The sequence below is a fragment of the Sapajus apella genome, unplaced genomic scaffold, assembly GCF_009761245.1.
Source record: "Sapajus apella isolate SASKATOON/1434 unplaced genomic scaffold, GSC_monkey_1.0 scaffold3, whole genome shotgun sequence".
Classification (NCBI taxonomy): domain Eukaryota; kingdom Metazoa; phylum Chordata; class Mammalia; order Primates; family Cebidae; genus Sapajus; species Sapajus apella.
Window position 1 is genome coordinate 28716377 of NW_022436943.1, and position 19778 is coordinate 28736154.

The following is a 19778-nucleotide window of genomic DNA, read 5'->3' on the forward strand; positions in this document are numbered from 1 at the left end:
GAAGGAGGGAGGCAAAGTAAGATGAATACAGAAGGGGAATGTTACTCATTCCACCTATTCTTTGTGCGGACCTTGAAAATGCAATTGTTAATGACAGATCTTTCTTTGTATAGCAAGGCAGTCTTGAAAACTATGGTATTAAATATTAATAGCTTGAATCATGTTTTTTCCATTGCTTTATATTACTATTTAGACCTGTCTTTCCAAAAAAATGTTGCGATAAAATCTAATAAAAGCAACAAAGGGATTCCCACATTCATTTCTAATGTCCTTCTTGTTCATAAAGAATCCGATAGCTATTTCATTCTCCCACACAGATCTATCAAATAGATAATGACCTATACATTCCATTTAAAGCAGCCTTACACTAAAATGCTCCACAAAGTTTGTCCCTATTTTGTCAAGAGTTCTTACTAACTTCATCTATGTGAGTTTGAGAACTGAGCAGAAACTCCTTCACTTCCTCCCTTATCTGAATATTAGTAAATATCCATTGAATACCCATCAATTGCATGGCACTCTGCTAGATGCTGGTGAAATAATAGTGAACCAGACAGGCCCTGCCCTGAAGAAGCTTTCAGTTTCCTGCAGGAGACAGACAAGTAGAGCAAGTATTATAAGGTGCAGCAATGGGTGTATGCTGTATGTGGGGCCTTCTATGGAGGAGCATGTTGATCTGGGTAAACCTCTTAGTGGGGTGCTATTTCAGCTGAATACCAAAGGATGAGTGGAAATTGACTTCAAAAGCAATTTAAATATTTCTTTTGAGAGGATTCAGTAGTCTTATTGTAGAGTTTCCATTGTCAGCCAAAGCAGAGGAGAGAAATAAGTGTTTTAAGGTATCTCTTAACCTGAAAAAAAAAAAAAAAAAAGAGCTGTAGTTTGAACCAGAAGGATCTTCAGGTGCAGCTCACCGTCCTTTCTTTGTGTGCTTAAAACAAATCACACCTGGGTAAGCTGAATTGCTACTATCCTTTGTTAAATGCACAAATATACTCCTAAGTGAGTGTGTTGGGGGCACATGCATCTGCAAGGAGAGCATAATTGCCTCGATTTTATTCCATGTTTTAAAAGTTCCTCTTGACCTAGTTACCCAGGAGAAGAAATTTTAGCTTCCCTGCACACACAGAAGGGTCATACCATAAACTGGGAAGTGTAGGAGAAGGAAGGCATTAATGCAGCCTCTTTCAGCCATGCTGATTCCATTTAATTCTCTCAAATCCTGCATTCATCATTGTGATTGGTTAATTTGCCTTGGACTTATTTTTAACTTGGGCATCTAATTTGATTAGGTGGGATTTGCTGAGACCAGGTTTCCAAAAGTTGTGGAAGAGATGCGGCCAGGAACTCATGCTCTCAAATGAAAACCAACCTCCCAGAATCCCTATCCCACTAATTAGGAGACACAAATAAATCAGATAACACGATATAAAATAAATATCTCAATGTTTATTAATTGCAATGAAAAGTAGAATCACAGAGCTATTTTAAAACTAATGTAACCATTTTTAAAAAGAAACCATTTAAACAAGAAAATGATTTTTTTCATTCAAAGAAATCTAGTACAAGCGAAGATGACATTTTAAAGTATCATCAGTGAATTTCAACACAGTCTTTCCATCACAATAATATAAATTTGTACCTTCAATCTTATGCAGCAACAAAGACACAGTGAGAAAGATAGCAATTGCTTCTGAAAGAAAATCAAAGAAGCCTGGAGCGGTGATTTTTTTCTAAAGGATCCCGGGGAGTTGAATAGGGCCTGCTTCTCCATGGGCTGATGTTTGGCTGTGAAGGGAATGCCAGCCACCTTTCCTCTGATTTTACCTTTGAAGAGAATGAAAGGAACTCACTGTAACATCTTCCCTCACAAAGAGATGCAGAATTCAAACCTAACCCCCAAGAAATGCTATAATCAAAGTAAACACTAATCCTGCCCCTATAAATGTCATTAACAGCATGTTATAGCATTCAATCACATGTCTTTCTCTTGCTAATCTTCCCCTGAATTTTTAACAAAATCATCCTGGATTAGAATAATTCCGGTACTCTGAAAATGACAAGGGGGTGAGACTTTGGGCTGGATGGCCTTGTTAAGGAAACAACATTCAATAATGAAAGAACAACGACATGTAGCACAGAGGGCTTTGCCATTCAAGCCCTCATTATCCTAATCCCTGCAGGAACAGGATTTATGCAGAAATCAGAGATTGTGAAAATGTGAAAAGGTGCAGCGCCTGAATATGTAGAAAGCCAGACCTTTGTCAACCCATGCCTCTCATCAACACAAATGTCTAACCAGGTCCATTAGGTCAACCTCTGGGGTTAAGTCTTGTGCAGATGGCCACGTGTTAAATGTCTGAAAACATATCACACGTTAAAAAAAAATTAAGAGTCTAGTAAAACTGGCAAAACATGTAGATTTCATGAAGTTACCGGAAGCGATGGGTTAGGAAGATGCTAAAGTTAAAGCAAAGCCACTGTTAAATGGGGATCTGGCAGAGCAGGACTAGAAGACAACTGAAGAAAGAAAATTGATGAGGATGATGATACTAGGCACTTCAAAAAACACAGACCTGCATGTCAAAAGACAGAGAAAACTGATGAAGTGCTCAATACTTTTGCAGAAATGACTGTATCAGAAAACTGATGAAGTGCTCAACACTTTTGCAGAAATGACCGCATCTGTAATATTATTCCAAAAACTAATTGTGAAATAGAACTATCAAAGAATTTTCCCGAAGGATTATAGCCCTTGAAGCAACACTTTATTCATTTTTCCTTCATTTTGAATTCTGGAACACAGTTCTATTTAAAATATGAATATCCATTTTTTCTAGATAAAGTCCTAATCCATTTATAAATTCTGACCATGAAATTGTACTCCCTGTCTTAAGTAGTTCCCTCTGTATATCACCAGCCTCCTGACTGCATCTTGCTCATAGTTGATTCTCCAAGGTTGTAACTGAACGTTTCCTAATATCTCAAAGAATGACTCTCTAGCAAGCCCAAGGCCTTCTACAATCTGGAAGGCTTATCTAAGTGCTCTGCTTTGATCAGTCTTCCCTTGGCTCAACTGCCCTTGAGTCTTCAACGACTGTTAAGCCTCTGACCTTGTTCTCTTCAACTCTTATGAAGAGAGATGTTAATTTCATATGCTTTCATGCAGGAATACCTTTCTTGCCCTCAGTCCTTTACCGACAGCACACACTTCAGGGGTGGGCCTGTGTCCTGGTCCCTGCTGTGGCATCTTCCTTTGTCACTCTGGATTTCAGTGTGGTGACTTCTCCCTTATAGGGTGCACGCTCCACGGGGGTAGGTGTGCAAGTCTGAAAGAGAAGATATCATTTCTCTCTTGTGATTTATTTTCTTGAGTTCAAAGTGTAGCTCCCTTATGAACTGTGAGAGCAAAAAATAATCTTGTAAATTTATCACGTGCCTCCCCATCCCCTTGCCCTTTCACAGAAATTCCTGGCAAACTTGAGCATCTGGATTGTTCCACTTTTTGTGGGTATTAATCGGACAAAGGACCAGGGACCCTCATCGGGGCCTCTGCCATACCCTCACGCCCCTCTGAGTCCCACAACGTTCTCCTATTGTCCTTTCCAATATCCTTTTCTTCTAGTTTCAAACCTACTCGCCTGAGTTTACAATGGTTCTTTGTACCTTTCCTAACACTCTCAGGGCAATTGCTTTAGGTTCTAGCAATTTGTATATGCTTTCCACTTTCCTGACTGTCTCTGTGTATTGTGGATCTTTCACAGAATCTCACCTCTTCGGTGACTGACTATGCAGCAGAACCCTCTGATGGATTCAGCTAGAGCTGTCAGTGCTTGAGCAGTTTTGAAATTTAGACACACACACACACACACACACACAGAGACAAATAACAAACTATTGTGGGTCGCATTTTGACCACCAAAACTAATACATTGCAGTGATCAACAGTATGACCTTTATAGTGAGACAGATCTAAGTTAGAATTCTCCATTTGCTGTTTACTACGTGTAGGAAACTGACAAGTTAATTAATACCTCCAGGCCTACTTCCTCATCCAAAACCTGTCTCTCAGATATTTGAGAATTTCCAGAGCCAAAGCATTTTCTTCACTCATTCAGCAGATATTTACTGAGCTCACACAGGCCCAGACAGTGTACCAAACACCGAGGATACACACAGAACAAGGCCACAGCCCCTGCAGCCACAGAACTGGAGGCACAGCGCAGTGTGCACTGGGCGCTCAGGAAATGGAGGGACCCCTGCCCTTCCCTCACCAGGCCAAGGCTCTGCCCACTTTCTGTATCTGTCTAAATGCTTTGCTGAACTTCCATTTTGGCTCACTGTCTGCTCAGTCCTTGAGCTCTGTCGTCATTTTGAGGAAGACAGACATCATAAATGAAGTGCCAGCCTCCCATTTCTGCCTTGGACCACCACATCTGAAATCTTAAGCTCACCTAGTACCCCACCCTCTGGCTGCATCCTCCCTTTCAGGTCCTTGGTCCGTGTGTGTGTGCATGTGTGTGTGTGTGTGTGTGTTTTCTCCTGGCTTTACTTTCCAAGCCCAGACTGCATGATATATCACTTAAACCTGGGGTGACTGTGCAATTTATCATCCAAACTAGGACACTTCTGAGAGTGAAAAGGGCACTAAACATAATTAACATAAGTATAATCCAGGCCTGTCCGAGCAAACCAAGATTATGTCCTTCTTTCAGCTCATTCCTGCCTGTCACCTAGAGGGGCTTGCATTCTCCCTGCTCCTCTTGGCATGTGTACTCAGCAAAGCCCATGGCATATTTCAGTTCAATCTTCAGGGTCTCCTGCAGTGAGCACCTCTGGCGCATGTGACCTAAGTGAGCAGACTTTTGTGCCGCCCACTGTCCGCTGTGCTGCCCTCCTCAGGTTCCCACTCCATCTCCCTCTTCCTACAACACTTCCTTCTATCTACACTACTTGCGCTTTTCAGCTGTTCACTTTTTGTCTCTCTTGGACTCCTTCCTGGGAAATGACTGCCCATGCCAGTGACTCAGGTGGGGCCATCACACACAGGGCCCGTCCTCCTCACTCAGGGCTGGACTTGCTCTACAGGCTGCTCCATCACCAAGAGGCTGCTTCCCCAGAACCCAGCCTGCAGGCTCTGGGAGCATGCACCACCCACACCAGGCACATGGGAGCTTCCTGGTAGCTTCCGGTCAGGGCCATGCTTTTGCATGGGCTGGGCTGCTGCTCTCACTTTTGTGGAAATATCTCTGACTTCTCTTTTATCACTCAGCTCAGCTAACCATCAGTCTAGGAAGCTTTGGCCCTCTGTGCCGTATCCACTATCTCCCTTACCCCAGGTTTCTGGAATGATCTGTTCACTTGTCAGTCTCCCCCAGCAGAGAGAGGACCCCTGTGCTGCTCTGTTTCTCCCTTACAAACCCTCAATAGATATGGGTAGAAGGAAATTTGGGGGAGGGAGGTGTGAAGGTGACTTCCCATCTAAGCTTGCTTTCTTCTTTTTATGGTTTGGCCTGGCCTGGGCTGACTCAGTTTCCCTCACGCTCTTTTGCTGTGCTGCATCATTTATCCGTTCTCCAGGCTGTATTTTTCCTTATCTTTTCTTTTTATTTTTGAGACAGAGTCTCACTCTGTCACCCAGGTTGGAGCGCAGTGGTGCAATCTCAGCTCACTGCAACCTCCACCTCCTAGCTTCACACGATTCTCTTACCTCAGCCTCCCAAGTAGCTAAATTACAGGCGCACACCACCATGGCCAGCTAATTTTTGTATTTTTAGTAGAGACACGGTTTTGCTACATTGGCCAGACTGGTCTTAAACACCTGACCTCAAGTCATCCACCTGCCTCAATCTCCCAAAGTGCCGGGATTACAGGCATGAGCCACTGAGCCTGGCCTGGGCTATACTTTTTCTGTGGCCGGCTGTCTATAACTGCTTTCTGGTTGTTCAGTCATGGAGCCAGCCATGACTGGCTTGTCACCCTGGTCACGCTGACCATCACATGTCTCTGATCTGACTGGCTGGGGTCTAACCTGTGCACAGTCTCTCTTGCTTGCCTCTGAGGCTCTGGGCAGACCAGGTCTGCTTTTCTCTCAAAATGGCCGTGGTTAGGAGCCATGCCTGCATGCACGCCTCAGAAACAAGCAGCCTCCTCTCAAGAGTCGTGTGCTGTCTCACACTCCACAGTCTTTCCCTTTGATAGATAAGTTGATGGAAATCAAAGATAACTTAAGTTCTAGTCTCAAGCCTCTCAACCCTTTTCACCTCTTAATATTTGCTCATCCTTAGAAGTGGTTTACATAAGCTCTATGATGGCTAGACTCACTCCTTCTTCGCCTTCTTCATCTTTGTGTTACCTGTCGCCCCTGGCAGTGTTCTCTGGGCATGTTTTAGGACATCACTAGATATTCACTGTGACAAAAGGGAAGAGCGATGGCACTCTTTCTGCAGACTCTGAAACCATCACTGCTGTTATTCAGAAGTTCAGCTGCACGTTTGTTTTCTGAGTAGACAACCTACAGCTCTTAGCAATCCTAGTCTTATTCCTTCTCTCTAATGACAATGGCAAACCTCCGTCTGAAGCATGAACTGCCCAGCATGACGCAGCCCCCAGCATATGGCAGAGCCCTTGCTTAATGCATGTAGTTGACACTAGCAGTCAGGGTAAAAATAAAATGAGCCTCTTTCTCTGGCATCCCAGATGAGTATGGTGATAATAAAGACTCCCTGCCTATTCTCCTGGCTAAAAGCATGCTAATTCTTAGAGGACATTTATGCAGCATAAGCACATAGAAAAACGAAGATGAAGAAACAGAGTATTCTGGGTTGAACAAAGAGAGCACGTTTCTTTTCTCACCTTTTGGGACTCCATGTTCTCCTGATGGTCTTCCTGCCTCACTGGTCAGCCTTCTCAGGCTCCACTGATGCTTACTCTTCTCCACCTCTGAAGGTTGGTGGGCCTAGAGCTCTCTCTTAAGCCCCCTACCTTCTCTAATACAGTCTCATTGGTGACCTTAGACTCGCAGTTTTAAATCTATATGTTATGATTCCCAAATTTTACCTCCAGCTTTAATGTCTCTTGTTCTCCAGGCCCCTCTATCTCCTTTGTGCTCATTGACTACTGCACAAAGAGGTGTACAATTGTCTGAAACACAACTAGAGCTTAACCACCATGGATCACAGTTGAAACAGGTAGAACATGAGCTCTTCGTGATTAGACTGCTGTCATATTAATGCCTGTATCCTCAGCATCTAGAATAGTGCCTGGTGCTCCAAAAACATTTGTTAAATGAAGGGAGATTTCTTGACTGTAGGACTTTTTGAAACTTTTTTTTTTTTGAGATGGAGTTTTGCTTTTGTTGCCCAAGCTGATGGCATGATCTCAGCTCACCACAACCTCCACCTCCCAGGTTCAAGCAATTCTCCTGCCTCAGCCTCCTGAGTAGCTGGGATTACAGGCATGTGCCACCACGCCCAGCTAATTTTGTATTTTTAGTAGAGATGGGGTTTCTCCATGTTGGTCAGGGTGGTCTTGGACTTCTGACCTCAGGTGATCCACCGGTCTCTGCCTCCCAAAGTGCAGGGATTACAGGCGTGAGCCACCGAACCCTGCCAAAACATTTTATGCTATTGGGTGATTATATCACCTGAGGGTAACATCATCTAAAATATTTGACAGCTTTCTCAAGAAATACTTCAGGAGACTCAAGTCCTGTTAACATGCTATTGGAAGGCTAATCTGATTATGGCATCTTTTTTTCCCCTAGTACATGCTGGTCAAGATTAGTTATCACACGTTGACAGCACTTATTTCCATCTTGACAGTATCACAATCAAATAAAATGGCTTGAGGGTAAAACCACAGGAGAGGCTGTTGCTGTGGTTTGACTGTTTGTCCCCTCTCAGACTCATGTTAAAATTTAATTGCCATTGTAACAGTATTAACAGGTGAGACTTTAAAGAGATGGTTATGACGTGAGGGCTCTGTCTTCATGAATGGATTAATGATGTTATCTTGGGAGAGGATTCCTTATAAAATGACAAGTTTGGCCCTTTTGGCTTTCCCTCTTCTCCTCTCTTTGCCCTTCTGCCATGTGATGACTTCCTCTGTGGGATGACACAACAAGAGGGCCCTCTCTAGATGCCAGTCCCTCATTCTTGGACTTCCTAGCCTTCTGAAACGTGAGCCAATAAAGTTGTGTTTGTTATAAATTACTCAACCTCAGATATTCTGTTATAGCAGCACAAAAGGAAATAAGTAATACAGAAGACATAGATGATGCCTCAACTAGCAGGCCATTGGCGGTTTACTTTGGTAGATGAGAGTTGAACTTGAATTCTCAGTATTTGATAATACTTGTCACTGTGACAAGTTAACAGAGAGACAGAAATGAGAATTATATAATATGTGGTTCTATAAATAAACAATTGCAATTATCCTTACACTTTCATAACTGCAGAAATGCTTTTTGATGAGGTGACCAACAAAAAAGAAAGACATAAGTTGACAGAAAATTTAATCATATTGAGCTGGGCACAGTGGCTCATGCTTGTAATCCCAGCACTTTGGGAGGCTGAGGCAGGCTGATCACTTGATGTCAGGAGTTCAAGACCAGCCTGGCCAACATGGCTAAACCCATCTCTACTAAAAATATAAAAATTAGCCAGGTGTGGTGGCCTGCACCTGTAGTGCCAGCTACTCAGGAGGCTGAGACAGGAGAATCACTTGAGCCCAGGAGGTGAAGGTTGCAGTGAGGTGAGATCATGCCACTGCACTCCAGTCTGGGTGGCTGAGTGAGACTCTGCCTCAAAAAAAAAAAAAAAAAAAGAAAAAAAAAAATTAATCAAATTGACTGTCAAAATAGAATGTGCTGGGATGCTAAATTTTCTTTTTTTCTTTTCTTTTTTTTATTCTTTTGAGATGGAGTCTCGCTCTGTTGCCCAGCCTAGAGTACAGTGGTGCAGTCTCAGCTCACTGCAAACTCTGCCTTCCAGGTTCAAGTGATTCTCCTGCCTCCGTCTCCCAAATAGCTGGGATTACAGACGTGCACCATGACACCCAGCTAATTTTTGCATTTTTAGTAGAGAGGGGTTTTCACCATGTTGGCCAGGCTGGTCTCGAATGCCTGACCTCAGGTGATCCGCCTGCCTCAGCCTCCAAAAGTGCTGACATTACAGGCATGAGCCACCATGCCTGGCCAAATGCTAGATTTTCTGAGAATAGCAAGATCAACAGAGAAGAATCTCAAAGATATTAATGACAGAATGCTGTTCATGGAGGCTAAGATATTAAAATATCAATAAAGACAACAGAGCTTCCAAATACCAAACAGCAGATGCTGGTCCAACAGCAAACAGACCAAATGAGCAGTTACCCCCTGAGAATGAAATCCACAGCTGGCCAGGTGAATTTAGAGGGCACTCACTACACATTCAACTGAGATACCCAGGGGTCTGTGACTCACTGGTACATGAGCAAGCCCTAGGTTTAACAGAGGTGATCTATAACAATGAAAATTTGCATTTTGATGTGGTTTACAATTTACCAAATATCTCAATTTAATCCTTAAAATGTCCTGGCTGGAGTTGGAGAGGGAAAGATTTGAAGCAATAAATAGATAAGTAAAAAAAAAAATTCTGTGAGCTACTTTTCAAGGACAGTGAACAAAGCTGGGCTCTCTGGCTCCTCGGGTAAATTTGCCACTCCAAGAGGAAGTGAGCCCCCGGTGCAGAGGGGAGATTGAGGGAGTGATATCCTGAGAATGGGGAGTGGGTGACCATGTGTTTGAGCAGGGACTAAACTTTATGGTTAGCATACTGCAGTGGTACAAGTTAAAGAGATTGGCTTTGGAGGCAGACAAACCTGGGTTTGAGTCCCAACACTGCCACTGAGTAACTATGTGAGCTCCCTGAGCCTCTATTTCTTAATCTCTAAAACAGGAATACCACTTACCTCCAAGGGTTGTGGTAAGAATTAAAGTATGCTTGGAACATAATTGGTGATCAATAAATATTTACTGAATGAATGTTGACTGATTAGATAAAGCATGAAAAAGAGTACTTAGAAAGTGTCCTGTGAATAGTGATGTGTTGGTAAATATTAACAATTATCTCCACTTTCCCTTTTCCTCACCACTCTTAAAGATCTAACTTAAAGCACCTGCATATTTCTGTGGTGTAAATAATTCTTCCCTGGCTGACTGCAAGCTACTAAAGGCACCACTGAATAAAGAATTGGGCAGAGATGCATACGTAGGTCTCTTGTGAGCCAAAATGAGCCAGCTCCAGCATGTGTATTACCTTGTATTGGTGGTAATTAATCTGAAGAAATTAGGATTATATGGCAAGTGATATGTCTTACATTATTTTCTCTGAGCTACCACCTCGAGAAAGACATTGACAAATGGTTATTTCAGAAATGGAGAATACGCATCTCAAGGACCAAAGCAGCCATCCACTCAATTTTATCTTATCAATAAGGCAAATTATGCTTATCATTGCAAAGATACAACCCAGTTTAAAAGCTTTGGCAGCAGTATTCTAAAACTATACGTTACTCCATGAAGCTATTCCTATTTCTCTATAAAATGCAATGTGACCCTGATTTTCCAGAAAAGGTTGGGGTTCTCTATTACTGGAAAAAAAAAAGAGAAAAAGAGATGGCTTAACAAATGTCTATACTTTCACATTTTTTGGAACTTATAACACTCTAAACACATAAAAATTTCAGAAACATAATTCATTTTAACTTAAAGAGCTATATATTTTTTGTAAAGAATTAATAATATATAATTTTGCTGTCAGGATTCTCTTGAACACCCAAGTTGCTGTTACCTTTTCCCCTCCCTCTTTTCTTCAGAATCCTCAGGGAGGATTCTTCCCCTCCCTGCTACGTACCAACTACTGGCAAAAAAGAATAAGATGCTGCCCTGAAAAAACTAACACTCTAGCCAGGAGACCAGATGAGTTCAGGGACTGGCAAATGGTGATGTGACTCTGTACGCTGTGCTTTGGGAGTCCAGAATAGGAAGTGACTAGTTTTCTTGGTAGGGATAACAGATAAGCAAAGAAATAGTATTTGTCATTCTTGCTTGCCCTCAACCTTTTATCCCCACTCACAAAGAAATCTGAATATTTGAAATGAAAACCAAGCAAGAGTTTTGATAACCTCATGTCAGTTTAAAAATACAGAGTTTGTACTATTCTTTTTCTTAGCCTTCATGTGATATTTTTATCCTATAAGTTATCTTTACCTAATGCCTTACTGAACCATCTCCAGACAGTTCCCAAACCTCATTTCCTTCTATCTATTTTATTTAATATCTTTTCCATACCAACATTTTTTGAATAAGGCATTCTCCATGATTTGGGTTTCATGACCATTTTCTTCCTTTTATTTTATTATTATTATTTTTTGGTCTCTACAGAGGTCCAGTGGTACAATGGGAATAAAAAAGATTTTATCATAAATCCTGGCTCTTGTGTTTACTTACTGCTTAACCTAGGGAAAGGTACTTAATATTACTGAGACTCAGCTTTCTATTCTGTAAAATGGGAATGATAATACCTATCACTTGGCTTGCTGTGTGGATTAAGTAATCAATATAAACCACTTAGTACAGAGCTTGGCAGATAGTGCTTAAAACAACACATTATAACCATCATTTGCTGGTATTCTTAAAACAATGATGCACTAAAATGCCTAAACATTTGATATCAGAAAAAAATACTAAGACACTAAAATAATTCACAAAATTGATAGTGAACTCATAAAAATTACAGTTGGCATTAATTCTGCCAAAAAAAATCACAAAACAATTTCTGAAGAATCGATGAAACCAGTGATTTGATGATCTCTGCTGCCTCAAAACATTTTTTCTACAAGAAGACTGAGGCAAAGCCAAGCATTTAAATATGGTCTATCAGGATTCCCTGTTAGTCTAGCACCCCTGTGGGAAGCAACTGGAACTGATGCCCAGATTGGCCCTGCCTTGGATCCACTTCAAGTGTCATAATCTATCACCCAGTTCTATTGCTTTTACCACTTTATAATATCCTTACTCCACTCTCTCTCTCTTCATCTCCTAGATTACTCCTACAGTCTCATGAATGCACCAGCTGCCATCAGTGCCTCCAACTTAATTTTTCCAGGAGAGACTTTTTTCCAAAATGGATGCTGAGTAACTTATCCTTCATTACTTCATTTAACTCAATCTTTATAATTTACAGAATCAATTATTACTTAAGGATAAAGTTTTTGGAATCAGATAAGCAGGGTTTATATTCCCCTGCCATACACTTGCTTGTGTGATGTGGACAAATTCTCAATTTCTTGAAGCTTCAATTCTCTAACTTTTTTCTTTTTCTTCTCTTTTTTGAGACAGAGTCTCACTCTGTCACCCAGGCTGGAGTGCAGTGGTGTGATCTCAGCTCACTGCAACCTCCACCTGACAGATTTAAGCTATTCTCGTGCCTCAGCCTCCCAAGTAGCGGGGACTACAGGGGTGTGCCACCACGCCCAGCTAATTTTTTGTATTTTTAGTAGAGATGGGGTTTTGCCCTGTTGCTCAGGCTGGTCTTGAACTACTGAGCTCAGGCAATCTGCCTGCCTCGTCTTCCCAAACTGCTAGGATTATAGATGTGAGCCACCATGCCTAGCCAGTTCTTTAATTTGAAGTGAAAATAAAATACCTCCCTCCCTCCCAGGGTTTTTGTAGTGACAGAGACCTTGGCAGTGTTCCTTGCATTCAGTAAGCACTCTCTAAATGTTGGTGATGCTGTTATTTATCACATACATCTTCAGAAACACCTAGGATCCTAGGATTCTTATAGTTAACACCTACTCGTCACCCATTAGTATTAACATTTATAAACGAGCTCCCCAGAAATATTAACTGTAACCTTAAACCATCTATGTTGACTGAAATACAGCATATAAAGAACTGTGGCATTTCTAAGAATTTGAAGCACACTAGAACACTTGTTTACCCAATCAAAGCCTTAGGAAATGTTTGAAAATGGATAAATCTTGGGTAATGGACTCTGGGATTCCACAGGTAAAAAATTTTCATAAGACATTAGAGGAGAAACGGAAGAGCCTACAAAATCCAAATGAATTGAATAAAAAAAAACAAAACAAAACCAGCCAGAGCACTCTGGAAAAGGAGATGTGCATTTGAAAAATGGAAAGAAGAGAGCCAAACCTTAGAACCAGTAGAAGGGTTGCAAACACTACCATCTACATGGCCAGGCAAGTAATGCGTGAAGCCTTCTGAGTGAAAACCGGAAATGCCTCCTAGCTGGGTGCCTGCCATCCAGCTCTGGCCTATTGGAGTCATGTGGGATTGAGAACACAGGATTGCCTCCCCTGACCCCCAAATCCAGAAATCTAGATTTTTAAAATCTAAAATTCCCTAATATTTTAGTGTATTTGGTGTAGAGAATTTTAAAAACTATTTCAAACTCTGTGTGAACTAAACAAAACTTGTGTGAAAGCAAGCCCAAATATTTCTTTTATAATAACAGGGGTTTTTTATATAGATTTGGCTGTCAAAAGGGGAAAGCAAAGAGACAAAACTGACATTTATTGACCTCCTACCTAACTGCTGCCCAGGCTGGAGTGCACTGGCATGCCTGGATAATTATTTTTTATTTTTAAATTTTTTGTAGAGATGGAGGTCTCATTCAATCGATTGTCCAAACTCCCAGCCTCAAGTGATTCTCTCACCTCTGTCTCCCTAAGCGCTGGGATTACAGGTGTGAGCTACTGCTTTCGGTCATGCCTTTCATTTTAAAAACCCATTTGATTGTCACTGTTTGTCAGGACGGAAACATTGCTGTCATTTTCCAGATGAGGTAATTGAGCCCACGGAGGATTGAGAAACTTGCTCAAGGCCACACAGCTAGGAAATGGTGGTGAGGGCAAGACAGAATTCATATTTAGATCTTCTCCACCCTAAAACTCCACATTGCTCTGGTGGGCATAAAAACGAACCTTGCAGATCTTCAGCTAATGAGAGTGCAGTTTTTCAAGGGGCTGGTGCTGAGCTCTGAAATCCATTATACTTTTGCACAGAGGTTACACCTCCCACAGTGGTTCTCAGCCAATGACTGGGCCTGGTCTGCAGCTGGGAGATCTGAGACTTGGCTCAAGGACTCCCTAAAGGCCTTTCTCAGCCTCCCCTAGACTGTAGGGTATTCTAATATGCTCCTACACATTGTCTCTCTTTCTTTTCTTCACCAGTGTCAGACTTAGCTTGCAATCTGAGGGCTTTCCCAATCTTTTCCAGCCAACTCCTGGTTTCTTTCACAGATGTTTCCCCTAATAAAACTCATACCCTTTATCCATCTGGTTGTCTGCCTCTTGGAGGACCCTGACTAACACAATTGCCAAAAGCCCCCACCAAAGGCCCTGAACGTGCCTGGGAAAACGTGACCTAGTTCATCTGGAAATCCCGAATAGACCTATCAGTCTGCAAGGGGAAATGCATCCATCCAATAACGATCCTTTCTCTAAAAACTGCCATCCGTAATCTCTCATATCAGTTCTGACATCCCAGGGATATATTAAACCAGGTGTTATGTATCAACACCACCAACAACAACCAGCCAGACATCCAGGAGCAGGTGACAGTCCGACCTGTGGCAGTAACCCACTGGGGCACACTCACCTGGTCACGCTGCTTTACTCGTTTGTAAATATATTCAGCAAATGGTTTTCGAGGAATAAACTTCCCATCGCCTGCCGTGACACTGAACACTCCAGCTTCATACACCACTTTGCCTCTTGAAATAGTCACAAGGGGCACCCCGTGGCAAACCATACCCTCGAAAATGTTGAAGTTAACAGCCTGATGGTGAGTTTTTGCTGAGATAGTCCTATATTTGTAAAAACAACAAAAAAGTTCTGGATCATCACCAGCTCACTTGATGAATATAAAATATCAAAAGAAGAATGACTTAGAATAAAATTTAGCAACTCTATTAAGTCATAGCTTCATCACCATAACAAGTGACTTTAAGAATAGAACATAACATTAACATTTCATTACAAAGTAATTACATTTTTCTGGGAGAAAAACCCAAGAGATCATTCTTTAAGGTAATTAATGAGGATGGAGTGGGTGGAAGGAGGGCATTATCTTTTATGTTCAGGTTTTAAAATTATTTTTATTTATATGCTGACAACACATTTTTTTCACTTTTAAATTATAAAATATTTTTAAACGCAGATGACTGATGAACACAATGACCCCATATCCAGCTTTATGAAATTTTAACTTTTTGTAGATACAATGGAGGCGTATTTAATACCCCTTCCCAAATCCCATGCCCGTTCCTGCCTTCCCAAAGGAAATAGCTATTTGATAGTTATCAAACCGGATTTGGTAGTTATCAAGGAAAATTATGTATAGAATTTCTTTCATTGTCTGCAGCAAAACTAGAAATTTGAAGATAATAGGAATAACCAAATATGTTGAAATATAGTATCTTAGCATATTCTATGTCATACATTTGTCATCATCCTCAGTAGTTTATTAATACTTTTCAATCTTACACAATATGATTGACGATTTCCAGGCTGGGTATTTGAAAACGCTACATGCCTCCTTTCTTAAATCTCATTAAATAAAAAAGAGAAAAAAATGGTAGCAGTGAATCATACGAGCATAATCTGAGTCCTTTTTTTTTTCTTTTAAATTTTTTATTTTCATCGGTTTTTTGGGAACAGTGGTGTTTAGTTACATGAGAAAGTTCTTTAGTGGTGATTAGTGAGATTTTGGTGCACCCATTCCCCGAGCAGCGTTCGCTGAACCCAATGTATAGTCTTTTATCCCTCACCCCTTCCCACACTTTCCCCCTGAGTCCCCAAAGTCCATGGTGTCATTCTTATGCCTTTGCATCCTCATAGCTTTGCTCCCACTTATGAGTGCGAACATACGATGTTGGCTTTCCATTCCTGAGTTACTTCACTTAGAATACTAGCATAATCTGAATTCTGGTAGAAGGTTCTACAATCCCTCTCAGGATTGGATTGAAGAGACACATTTTGCTAAAATCCTCAAGGCTGAGTGAGTCTAAGGGGGAGCAGCCCAAAGTCCCCCCAGCCTTATTTAGAAGGACTGAAGAGGAAGCCCTGGCTGCTGTGTGCAGCAGTCCTAGAAATGAACAAGATAACACTGGCCTAGTCCGTGGTCCGACGGCTTACTTGGTTTCCAATCCTAACATGCCCAGTCAGAATTCTTGACTTTTAATGCTGACCACAACCCACCTACTCGAGTTTGCTCCTCCCTTGAGTTCTCATCTCAGTAAATGACATCACAATCTATCTTTCCTCACCCTTCAAACCAGCATCAAGTTACTTTGTCTTACCTCCTCCTAAAATAAATTCCTTCACCTCCTCTCCATGGCTCCCACTGGAGTCTGTACCATCAACTTTCACCTGAACAACCCCAACACCTCTTACTGGCTTCTTTGTTTCAGCTCTTCTGCATTTCTTACCACTCTCCACAAAGCTGCTCAAATTATCTTTTAAAAATGAAAATCAGATCATGTCACTTTCCTTCTTGAAACCCTCAGTGGCTCCAGGCTGTTACCCAAGAGCCAAATAGCTGTAAAAAAGCACGGTGATGATAATAATAAAAAAGAATCTGCTCCCAGTGAGAAACAGCCTTCATGGAAAAGAGAAAGAGGAGCATCTAGTATGTCAGGGGGATCACTTATAATATCTCATTCCATCTTTACAACTCCTCTCTAAGGTAGAGAGGATTTTCCACATTTTAAAGGAAAAGTAAATTGAGATTTAGAAAGGTAATTTCACTTACCAAAGGACACATGACCAGTTTGATGAAACTGGGGATTCTTTATTTTTATTTATTTATTTTTTTGAGACAAGGTCTTTCTCTTGTTGCCCAGGCTGGAAGTACAGTAGTGCGATCATAGCTCACTGCAATCTCTACCTCTTCAGCTTAAGCGATCCTCCCACCTCAGCCTCCCAAGTAGCTTGCACTACAGGCACGTACCACCACACCCGGCTAATTTTTATATTGTTTTTGGTAGAGACAGGGTTTTGCCATGTCACCCAGGATGGTCTTCAACTCCAAGGCTCAAGCAATCCACCCACCTTGGCTTTCCAAAGTGCAGGGATTATAGGCATGAACCACTGCTCCTGGCTAGAAACTTAGACCTTTTTATATTTTTAAAATTTTTAATAAAAATGACTTTTTGGTGTACATTTCTATCATTGTTTACACATAGATAGATTTGTGTTACCATCACAACAATTAAGACACAGAACAGTGCTACCACTCCTCCAGACTCATACTATCCCTTTGTAGTCATGCCCTCCCCCAATCCCTAACACCTGGCAACCACTGATCTATTCTTCATCACTATAGTTTTCTCTTTTCAAGATTGTCATATAAGTGGAATCATAGAGTAGGTGATCTTTTAAGATTGACTTCTTTAATTCCACATCAATCCTTTGAGATTCATCAAATTTGTTGTGTGTATCAACAGTTCCTTCTTTTTTGTTGCTGCATAGTATTCCATGGTATGAACATACTACAGTGTGTTATACATTCACTCACTGAAGACCATTTGCGCGGTTTCTAAATAGTTTTTGGATGAATGTGAATAGAGCTGTTATAAACATTCAGGTCTATGTTTTGCATAAGTATTTCTCTAATGGAAATACCCAGGAGTGAAATTGCTGGGTCGTATTTTAAGTGTGTGCTGCAGCAAAAAGAGCTTTCAGTGACCTTAGGAACCAACTTACTGATACAAAGAAATGTTAAAGAATCACCAAGAAGCAGGAGGCAGGTACAAACACAACAATAATTTCAAACACTAAGGAGGAGGGAAGGGTATTAATCAAGTGGTAAGTAATGTCATTAAAACAGAAAAATGAAGAAAATATTTAAAAGAATACTAAGTATAGAATGATTTATGTTGAATTATGGTAATGAAAGGTACAAACTCAAAGAACATAAAGCTGGAAACAATACAGAGGGGCTTCAGACCTTCAGGGTGAAAGGACTTTTTATGGTCATTAAAATCTGCCAAATATTTCCATAGCCTGAGTTGCTGCATTCCTACACATCACAGCTATATTGATGGCAGGGACTCTTGAGATTGTATTACAGCGTGCTATATAAAGATTTTTGGACTGATGCATCAGTAAGGCTGTATATGAAGAAAGTGAAATGAATTAAAAATTTGTGCTGAAATGGTTATTTGAAGTACATGAATCGGAGGAAAAAAGAAATTCTTAAGAGTTAATGAAGCTCATAGGAAAAACATCTAACAGAATAAATAAGCTTTATACACAAAGATTGTCATTACAAGGTTGCCTAAACTATTTAAAAACTGAAGCATAACTATTTTCCAATGTCTATCCTATAAATATTAGGCATTTATGAAAGACTAGAATTAAAAATACTCTGGGAAGCAAAAACCCTGACAATTATGTAATATTAAATGGAAAAACAGTGATGTACATTATGTCTACCAGAAAAATTGATATGCATATGGGCAAATACAAGAAGGAATATACAAAGTAGCTTTTTGTGGGCTAAGAAAAGGAAGATGGCGGATTCCAAGTATTTTCAGAGTTCTTGTTATTCTGTTTTCTTGATGTAAGTTGTGATTTTAAAATGAGGTTGACACAGCAAAATATCAAATCAGATTTCTTTGCCTCATGCCAAAAAAAAAGGGGGGGTCATTACTTTGACTTTCTTAGCCTTGGGGTTAGCAAGATAAAGAGGACAATTAACAATTAGTCAACATCTAAGAGATTCTTTATAATAAGTCATTATGGAAACGAAGTCAAATTAACACAAAATGTAAATCTGAGGCATTATCACCAACAGCACAAGGAATGTGCTTCCACTTTCACATTGGAAGGTGTCTGACAGGGTGTCATTCGTCACCCAACTTTTTCCTTCCAGCTAAAGCTGTAATTCTCCAATCTTAGGAGCTTTCACACTTCTGAATCCTTGCACATGCAGTTCTTTTTTCCCTAAATGTCCTCCTCACTTCTGCCTTCTCCCTTCCCTAAAACTCCACCCAAGAATCCTGGTCCCTAGGAGCTGACCTTAATGACTTGGGGTGAAACTGAGCATTTTCCTCTGTCGTTTAGCATTATCTGAATGTATTACAATGATCTCTTGTCAAGGCTCTCTTTTCCTACTTGGTGCATACTTGAAGACACAGACTAGGTTGGTTTAGCTTCGGCATATACTAAATGCTTTATAAATGTGTGTGTGATGATCAAATAAAAAGATTGCGTGATTGTCCTCCTGTTTAGTCAGGTCAGTTTAAATTCCTGCTTCCACTGAACTCAGACATGACTGTGTTCTGGAAATAGATCACTGAAGTAAATGAGAGGTAAACATCCATTCCATTTCTGTTGGGTACCCAATATTTCTAGCATACTGTGCAGGTTAATTAGCAATGAATAAATAAGTAAACTTGGTATAACTATTATTCTTAGTGGCATCTTAGCTTATGTCAAATACTTGTTCATTAATACCTGCAAATACTTGGCAATTCTAATATTACCAACTGTAATAAGCACATAGCTCAGTATTATTACTTTGTTTCCCAGATGATAATGCTGAAATAGAGCTGTCTCAGAATTTGCCCAAGGTTCATATAGTTTAATATTGAATGAACTTTCAACTTTTGAGAATGCTGTAATATTTGTAACCCTGCCATAATAAAGTTTTAAAAATTGTGGTACATTTTCAATATTTAATTATAGACAGTTTTCAACATAAA

The 19778-nt window shown here is 40.7% G+C and overlaps 1 protein-coding gene across 2 annotated transcripts in view; it reads right to left on the bottom strand.

Moving 5' to 3' along the window:
- Positions 1-1429: 1429 nt before the first annotated feature.
- DPYS (dihydropyrimidinase) overlaps positions 1430-19778 on the bottom strand; it is an 84336-nt gene continuing 65987 nt past the window's right edge. Inside the window, exons 8-10 of one of the 2 annotated variants that reach the window (XM_032251519.1) lie at positions 14669-14876; positions 3212-3329; positions 1430-1827 (exon numbers count right to left, since the gene is read on the bottom strand). In XM_032251519.1, coding sequence (XP_032107410.1) covers positions 3213-3329; positions 14669-14876 — 325 coding nt within the window. In that variant the 3' untranslated portion in view covers positions 1430-1827; position 3212. Of the gene's footprint in view, positions 1828-3198; positions 3330-14668; positions 14877-19778 lie in introns of both variants that reach the window. The other variant, XM_032251529.1, reaches the window with a different exon arrangement.